The sequence below is a fragment of the Pollicipes pollicipes genome, unplaced genomic scaffold (genome assembly GCF_011947565.3).
Source record: "Pollicipes pollicipes isolate AB1234 unplaced genomic scaffold, Ppol_2.1 Scaffold_1600;HRSCAF=1878_pilon_pilon_pilon, whole genome shotgun sequence".
NCBI classification, from domain to species: Eukaryota; Metazoa; Arthropoda; class Thecostraca; order Pollicipedomorpha; family Pollicipedidae; genus Pollicipes; species Pollicipes pollicipes.
Genome location: NW_023595962.1, coordinates 14455112 through 14464148, shown reverse-complemented (window position 1 = coordinate 14464148; position 9037 = coordinate 14455112). Strand labels below are relative to the sequence as shown.

Sequence of the window (9037 nt, the reverse complement as noted above, 5' to 3'; positions counted from 1 at the left end):
CTCCTCCTCCAGCTGCTGCACAGTCTCTGACATATCAGAATGGCTGGGACAGCCAAGCGCTGGTTCTCTTCTTTAGCTACCTTCAGCTCCTCCTCCAGCCGCTGTACAGCCTCTGACATATCAGGGGACGGAGACAGCCAGGCGCTGGTTCTCTCTTCTTTGGCTGCCTTCAGCTCCTCCTCCAGCCGCTGTACAGCCTCTGACATATCAGGGGTGACGGAGACAGCCAGGCGCTGGTTCTCTTCTTTGGCTGCCTTCAGCTCCTCCTCCAGCGCTGTACAGCCTCTGACATATCAGGGGTGGCTGAGACAGCCAGGCGCTGGTTCTCTTCTTGGCTGCCTTTAGCCCCTCCTCCTGCTGTACAGCCTCTGACATATCAGGGGTGGCTGAGATAGCCAAGCGCTGGTTCTCTTCTTTGGCTGTCTTTAGCTCCTCCTCCAGCCGCTGTACAACCTCTGACATGTCAGTACTGGTTGTAACAGTCATGTGCTGGTTCTCTTGCTTGGCTGCCTTTAGCTCCTCATCCAGCCGCTGTACGGTCTCCAGCAGACGCGCGTGCGTGTCGTCCACCAGCCGCGGCTCGGCTCCGTCCGCTCGCAGCGCGTCATTCTCCTCTTGCAGCAGCAGCACTGCCGCCGCAGCCGCTCCAGCTCCGGCGGCTGCGCGGCCGCGGGTCGGTCTGGCGACACACGGACAGCCGCGGTCACGGCGGTACAGTCGGCCGGCCGGGGCGGGGCCGGCAGCAGGCGGCTGGGGACGCGCGGACAAGGCGGCCGCCGATACCGGCCATCTTCCGAACTAATAGGGCACAGGACGCCCGAGAGATGGCACCACACACGGAAAAGACGTCAGGAGAAACATATGCTATTGGCAGATGCAGAAAGCTGACATCGGAAACGGGGGACAGGCGATACCAACACACTGAATGACACTCCCATTTTAGGCCGTCTGCGACGAACCGCCATACTTTCGCCGTCCGACGACAAACTGCGCCCAGTCCATAGTCCCACCCACCTGATACGTTGTCCCGCCCCTCCGCTCCTCTCGTCTGACCTGCTGTCCTGTCCCGCCCCTCCGCTCCTCTCGTCTGACCTGCTGTCCTGCCCGCCCCTCTGCTTCTCTCGTCTGACCTGTCCTGTCCGTCCTGTCCCTCCGTTTCTCCCGTCTGACCTGCTGTCTTGTCCGTCCCTCCGCTCATCCCGTCTGACCTGCTGTCCTGTCCCGTCCCTCCGCTCCTCCCGTCTGACCTGCTGTCCTGTCCCGTCCCTTCCCTCCTCCCGTCTGACCTGCTGTCCTGTCATCCTCCTCCTCCTCGGTGATGTCGCCCAGCGACACCGGCCGCCCAGCCTCCTCCTCGAGCGACGGCATCGCAGGGTGCAGGTCCGCCCGCCGCCGCTTCCGCTGGCTCACCCCCTGCGGCGTCATCATATCCGGCATGACCTCCGCCACCGTCTTCAACAGCATCTCACTCGTCGTCAGCACCCCGGCCACCACCATGATCCATCAACGCCACCGTTGGTGTTCATCAATGTGAAGGCTCAGTGGCCGCATCATGCTGCGTCGAGGTCCTTACCGGGGCGTGAGCGGGCGCAATGTCCGACCGCTGGACACTGCCTCTCACCGCGACTGCTGCCCACCGAAATTGCGCCATATGGCCGACCAAGCGCCCACACAGTGACACGTCCGTCTGTCCCACGACGCGTCACGCGGCCGGATTGCTGTCCTTCCCACATAGGCCTCACCCGCCTTACGCAGCGAACCGGTCTGTGCCTCGCCTGCCAATCCCCGCCCGCCGCCACAGCGGACCGGCGCCGGCCGCCGGCGTGTCGTCTCCTACCTGTCGATCAGGCGGCGGCGGCGGCGGCGGCCGCGGCGGGCTGGTCTGCGTGCCGGCGTCGGCCGCCAGCGGCCGCGGCGCCGCGTCCATGCTCGTGGCGCGGCGCTTGCGGCAGGTGACGCGGCTGGCCGGCGGCGGCGGCGCCTCGGCCGCCTCCTGCGGCGATGGGCGGAGTCACGACGGCGGCAGGCGTGTGGCCGCTGATGGAAGAGGTCATCCGAGGAGGTCGGAATGTGACGGTCGTGTTCTGCACCTCTTTACCAATCAACCAATACCATACCAATAATTACCAATCAACCTTCACCACTAATCTCTGAAATACACCGCCAGACAAAAATTACATTTCCGATTCATTCTGTTCGTTTTCACTTCCGGTTCATTTATCACCATCCGATTCATCATCCACGTCCCGCCTGCCTCACCGCGAACGGCTGATCATCGTCGGGCAGCTCGGCTGCTCCTCGACAGGTGGCAGCAGCGGCGGCAGCTGGAACGGCGCCAGACTCAGCCGGCCGCGCTGCCGGCCGCACCACGTCATCCGCCGCTTGCTCTTCTGCGCCCTGCGGAGGCACACGCGCGCCGCGGCCGGTCAGAGCGCCGCCCGCCGGGGGGGGGGGGGGGAGGGCGGGGAGGGCGCCGTGCGCTCCGTGAGTGATCGCATCGGCGCAGGGTGACGCGCTCCTTACGCACACTGCAGCCGGCGGTTCATGGGACGCCCAGGGGCAACAGCTATCTGGACTCGCACACCCAGGGCGTGCGAACACCCAGGTCGGCGCTGTCTCGCCATCCTGACCTTCACTCGCACGTGAGAACGGGCAGTACAGACGAGAACACAGTCTATGCATGGTGCACGCACTAGGAGCTCGACCATTCCGACTCTGGGAAGCCCTATGTGTGTGCGAGAGGGGGAGAGGCAGGCAGGAGGCACAGCGGCCGCCTCTCGGCGACGGCCGACGCTCCTTCACACGGCCGACGGCGCCAGCGCCAGCGTACAAAACAGGCACCTTCGTGCTCACATCCAGCTGGGGCAGCACGCCACCGCTTGATCGTTAACTTCGGCCGCGCTCCGAGGGACTCCCCCGAAGGAGTTTATTATATCGAGGGAGTTTTCTTCTATTGGGGCTTTACGTCCGACCAACTGCCAGGCCATTTAGACACGGATGCCTTTATTAGGCGTTATATGGGATGCGGTGGTGGCGTGGCCGGGTTCGAACCCCAGACCGACAGGTCCGCAGCCGCGCGTCCTACCACTGTACCACCACCGCCACAGTCCTCGGAGGGATGATGCCTATAGAGCAGAGGCTAGTGCGTCGCAATGCAGCGCTACAGAGAAATGGCAGAGACGGCCCACGTCACTTGCGGTCGACACCAGACAAAGACACGCAGTTTTTCACAGTCGTAGTCTCGAGCAGCCATCCCCGCGACTGGACTACAGCGTTGACCCCTCCCCGTCCCCCAGACTCACTTGGCCGGCAGCTGCTGCTTGGGCGCCGAGCTCACCACCAGCTGCTCGACCAGCTGGCGCAGCCGGTCCTGCAGCTGGGTGTTCGCTTGCTCTGCTCGGCCAGCGCCTGCTGCATCTCCTCCACCTCGGTGGCGCGGTTGGTCTGCTTCTCGCGCTGCAGCTCCGCGCGCAGTCCGTGGATCTCGCGCTTCAGCCGCTTCAGGTGCGCCGAGTCGGACACCACCTGGCGGCGGACGGCGGCGTCACACCACTGCCAGCCGGGCAGCGGTCACTGCCTGCGGCGCGACGGCCCCAGCGGGACAGATGACACGCGGAGCCGATGACACCTGCACGCGTCATAACTAACGTCTTTCCACGAACTACCACACAGGCCAACCTGTTTAGACTAAATGACGTCCTCCCTGAGAGTTAACTCAAGAGTTAACGAAGAGTTAACCAAGGGTTAAAGAGTTAAGAGTTAACATTTGAGCACGTCCCAGCCCCTGCGTTGGGGAAATCTGGGCCGCGCCATTCTGTCCTAGTCCGACCAGCGACCTCCCCCTCCCCCTCACTTCCGCCCACCGCTCGGCGCGGACCTACCTCGTTGATGTGCGGCTTGTTCTTGATGGTCTTGGCGCGGCTGGCGAACCGTAGCGTGGAGTGGGTCTCCTCCACAGCCGCCGGCGTCACCGTGCAGATGATGGCCGTCTGGCAGGTCAGAGGTCACGGGTCAGATCAGAGGTCACGGGTCAGACAGAGGTCACGGGTCAGATCAGAGGTCACGGGTCAATCAGGGTCACGGGTCAGATCAGGGGTCACGGGTCAGATCAGGGGTCACGAGTCAGATCAGAGAAGTCACGGGTCAGTCCTAAGATCACAGACCAGGTCAGAGGTCACCAGCCGGTAGCGGCGCGTCACACGCGCCGGGGGGGGGGGGGAGGGGAAGCAGAGGGCGGCGGCGCAGGAGACAGTGTGGAAAAAGGGCCGAAGGCGGGCGGTATAGAACTAAAAATGGGGCATGTCAACACTGGGAGAGACGTTAGGCACACAGGGTGGGGATGGAGTGGTACAGTTAGGGCAGAAAAAGGGAAGTAGAGAGGACGGAACATAAATGGCGGCAGGAGAGGCACCTGATGAGGACATCAGAGGAAGAGCACGTAAGACGGTACACACAAAGGCCGTGAAGCAGTACGCAACAGCGCACCCTTTGACACATGACGCACAAAACGCACGCACACACACGCGCGCATATAAAAGACGCACACGGAAGACTCAGTGGGCCCAGGCGGCGCACACTGGGTGAACTCCACGTACGTAACAAATAAACGGGACAATGGACGTCATCACTGCCCCCCCCCACCCCCCGCCCCCACCGCCAGTGCATCCGGCAGACACCGGACGAACAGCAACAGTAGGTCGCAGCCAGCACACGCAGACGACCCGACCAACGAGTGCAGCCCCCCAGCCAGCGACCACAGCCAGGAACAGGGACCTGTCAGCAGTGGATCGCAGGTGCACCTCCGCTCACGCCGCTCAGCCGCCAGTGGCGATCTGTAGCTTCTGAAAGTACGGTCTCCCCCATCCGACCCTTAAACATCCCTTCCCTTCCCACCACCTCCCTTCCTGTGACATATTGTACACCCCAAGCGTCGCTAGAAATCCTTAGCGCCGACAGACAGATGCCTGTTTCCGGGACGTCTTGCCGTCTGAGGTATCCACGGAATTTGCAGGGCTCAGCGCTGCCATCCATTCCTCTCCTTCCCACGCCCCGCCGTAGTCATCACAGACCCCCCTCCCCTCCCTCCCCTCCCACGCCGTCGTCGTCTTTGGGGCCTTAAGACGCACGTACCCTGCTTCTTGCCGCTGTAGGGCGTCGGACACCCTCTCACCTGGAGGAAGGGCGGCCACTGCGGAGAAAGGATCCTGTCACCTACTATCCCCCTCCCCTCCCCCCCCCCCCCCCCTCCGCCCACGCCACCCGCCTCTCTCCACCGAGGCCAACACCGCACCTTGGCGTTGCCCCCGAGCGACGTCTGCAGGATGCGGGTGAGCTTGCTGTTGCGGTAGTTTGATGAAGGGCGCGCCCTCGCTCAGCTTGCTGATGACGTTGCCGAGCTCGAACAGCGACGAGTTGATGGAGCAGCCCTCCCGGAACCTGGCGGCGCCGTCGGCGGCCCGCGCAAGGGGCGCGCGTCAGAACGTGAAGTGGGGACTCGGGGCCCGCCCAGGAGCCCGGGTCCGTACGGTGTATTGCACAGAACCAGGCGGCTCAAGAAGTACGGCTTCCGTGCCAGCAATGCGGGAGGGGCGGGGGTGGGTAACGAGGTGAGTCCACGTAAAGTGCATTCCGCCCTTTTCCACTCTTGCGCGTCGGTCTAGGTATGATGGGTGCGGGTTCGGTTTTGGTTTGATCAGTCAGATTTCAATGACAAAATAAGCACGGAAAATAAAGCAGGGCAAAAACAAGCACGAAAAATCAATCTCGTCTCAACCCGCCCGTAAGACTGCAAGCACGAATTACTATCCAGCCGCCGAAACAGATCGCAGTGAACACTGCCCACAGCCCCACATCCGCCTGCTTCTCAAGATCTGGGTGATATCTGGTGACCATATCTAACCTATGTTGACTTGTGCGACATTCCCAAAACCCTTGGTGATCTTTTGTGGCCTTCAGCGCCCTCGCAATGCCCAGCGTGACCTTTAGTGGCATCGGTGACCTCCAATCATCTGGGTGTTGTGACATGTTACAGTTCAGTGATAGTGATATGGAATCACCGGTGGCCTCCAGAGACCAGGCTGACGTCCATTGATCCGGGTGACTTTCCAGTGACCCAATGACCCTCCAGCGACCCAAATGACTTTCCAGTGACCCGAATGACCTTAGTGACCTGGGTGACCTCTAGTGAACCGGATTATCTCCAGTGACCGGGATGACCTCCGGTGACCCGGATGACCTCCTGTGATCCGGGTGACCTCCAGTGACTCGACGTCCTCACCTCTCGCCAGTGGCGCCTGTCTGCCGGGCGCGCTCCGAGCCGGCCCAGGTCCACCAGGTTCAGGTGCGAGACGACCACAGCGCCCTCCTCACCCTCCTCATCCCTGGTGTACACACAGATGGCAGTGGCGTCAGGGCAGGCTGCCCCGCCGCCGGACACCAGCGGTCGAGCACGTGCGCCCCCGGGCAGGGTCAGCATACGCTGGCAGGGGGACGCGAAGGGGGAGAATGCCGCCAACGACGACTGCCAAAAGCACGTGGCACCATATCGTAGCAGGGAATGTGAACAAAGACGGCCAGTGTTAAGAGGCAGGCCAGCCGCTCGCCAGTCTTCGGGGGCTGGCCAGCGGCGGAGTTCGACCGTCGTGAATTTGAGCCTGTGCCCCCACTTGGGAGTCCGGCGCGCTACACCTCGGCCATTACTACGATATCTCGGCGATGTCCCCTCCCGCAGCAACCCAGATCTCCAAGACGACGCCCCACCTGGCTCTAGTCTCGACGACGGCCACCCACCTGACTCTGGACTCGATGATGATGCGGAAGATGGTGTGGCTGCGCGAGCTGCGGTCGTTCATGTTGGTGACGCCGAAATGGCGCGCCGTCTCGCCACGCCCCATCAGTCCCAGCAGCATCTCTGGCGTGTTGACGCACAGCTCCCGCAGCTCCGACACGTACACCTGACGCACGGGGGAGGGGGAGGGGGGGGGGGCGTTCACGGCCAGCGGCAGCAGTGACGAGTCTTACACCTGATGCAGGGGGGAGGGGGGGGGGGGGGGCACGGCGAGTGGCGAGCGCGCGGTAGCGACGTAGTCGGGTGTGAGGTGTGGAAGTGGAGAGGAGGTGATGCTTTGTTTGGCCGCGCCCCGGCAACGCATGGGAGATCATTCGACATGAACGAGTTTTCACGCGGTATTGCGGCCTACTCAACTCCAGACTTTCATGTGCAACTGGATGTTTGCTGGCCGGCCTCTGGTTTGGATTGGAAAGCTGAAGATCAAGTCATGCATTTACATGACCTGGCAAAACGGTGCAGCAAAGACTGGGGAAAAGCTTTTTGTGACGCTGTCACTTTCTATCCCTCGTCATGATTGGTCAACAACGCACTCAACGCAGGAGACGTCGGTATCCTCAGCGTCCATCTCGTTCCCCACCCCCCGCGGCACCAGAGCAGCCCACCACACCCAACCGGATCCGGTTCCACCGGAAGTGCATCCCGTCCCTGCGGACCTCCCCGTTCCTGTCCTTGCGGACCTCCTCGTCCCTGTCGCCTGTCCCTGCGGACCTCCCCGTCCCCGTCACCTGTCCCTGCGGACCTCTCCGTCCCCGTCACCTGGCCCTGCGGACCTCCCTGTCCCCGTCACCTGTCCCTGCGGACCTATCCGTCCCCGTCACCTGTCCCTGCGGACCTCCCCGTCCCTGTTACCTGTCCCTGCGGACCTCTCCGTCCCGTCACCTGTCCCTGCGGACCTCCCCGGTCCCCGTCACCCTGTCCCTGCGGACCTCTCCGTCCCTGTCACCTGGCCCTGCGGACCTCCCCATCCCTGTTACCTGTCCCTGCGGATCCTCGTGGATGCGCAGCCCCTTTGGTGTTCCAGCACCCTCCGCCAGGAGATCGGCTACCACCTGTCAGCAAGACACAAAACAAAGCTACAAGAGGTGTCCTGTCCACCAGGTGGCGGAACAGATTCCACAGGCGGCCACGACCGCAGGTCGCGCGGCCCAAACAACGAGTCTAGGCTTCAAACCACACGCCCGGGGCTTCCCGAGACGAGCAGAACTTAACGACGAGGAACACGTACCGCTCTTTACTCAACATTCCGCCATATCTCAGGCTCAGCCTCAGCACCCTGCACCAACCACAGTGATTGACGCTGCTGACTTCAGCAGCGCCGTGGTCAGCCGCTCCCCAGCCGTGGTGCGGCAGCTGGGCGGCCACGCACCTCCTTGTAGATCTCCATGTAGCTGACGCGGATGAGGTACTCGCGGTCGGGCGTCTGCTCGACGCAGTCGAACATCTGGTGCACCACGCGCGGGGATGGTGCCCTGGTCCTGCTCGTGGCCAGCATGGTGTGCGTCTTGCCTGGCGGGTGGGGCACGGCGGTCAGATGGAGCAGGGGTGTGGGGCGGGGGTGGGGGGCGTGGATGGTGGCAGGGCGGGCAGACACCGGCGCAGAGGAGCGAACGGAGCAACACGGGGCAGCGCAGGGTCCGGGGGGGCACGGGGAGGGCCAGAAGCGAAGGTCTGACAACCATCAATCACAGGTGGAGGCCAATGTGACCAATCACAGGAGAGGACCAATCTGTCCAATCACAGGCACAGACCAATCTGATTAACCGCAGGCGAAGCGCGACATGCTCACCAGAGGAGGTCTGCCCATAGGCGAATATGGTGGTGTTGAAGCCGGCCATGGCCGAGTAGACCATCTCCTCCACTGTGCCTGTGGCAGTGGGGAGTCACTAATGGTGAACGATCGCCCATCACGGCAACATGTCACGTGGCCTCTGGACATCACGTGATCAAGACGTTGTGGCAATTGGCAAGCAATTGTGGCAAGCAATTAGTCAAGACATTGTGAATAAGCCATTGTAGAAATTGGGATTTCAAAACAGTGGATGGGCAAGTTTTAAAATGAGGTGCTGGTCTCATGTGGTATTATGTTGTTCAGTTGTGTAAGCCCATACATTTTTTAATCCAAAGTTAAACAATTTCAAGTACATCCTTCCCCACAGCCATCAATCTTAAGCCGCATACAACATATTT

The 9037-nt window shown here is 62.2% G+C and overlaps 1 protein-coding gene across 1 annotated transcript; it reads right to left on the bottom strand.

Moving 5' to 3' along the window:
* Positions 1–3387: 3387 nt before the first annotated feature.
* Positions 3388–8630, bottom strand: LOC119107071 (kinesin-like protein KIN-7L; the record flags this gene model as incomplete). Its single annotated transcript, XM_037230466.1, is given in 10 exon segments — positions 3388–3525; positions 3882–3989; positions 5291–5350; positions 5352–5436; positions 6278–6321; positions 6323–6380; positions 6790–6953; positions 7825–7899; positions 8217–8356; positions 8612–8630. Coding segments are annotated over 10 exon segments (891 nt in total), but the record flags the coding sequence as incomplete, so codon positions are not given.
* Positions 8631–9037: the final 407 nt, after the last annotated feature.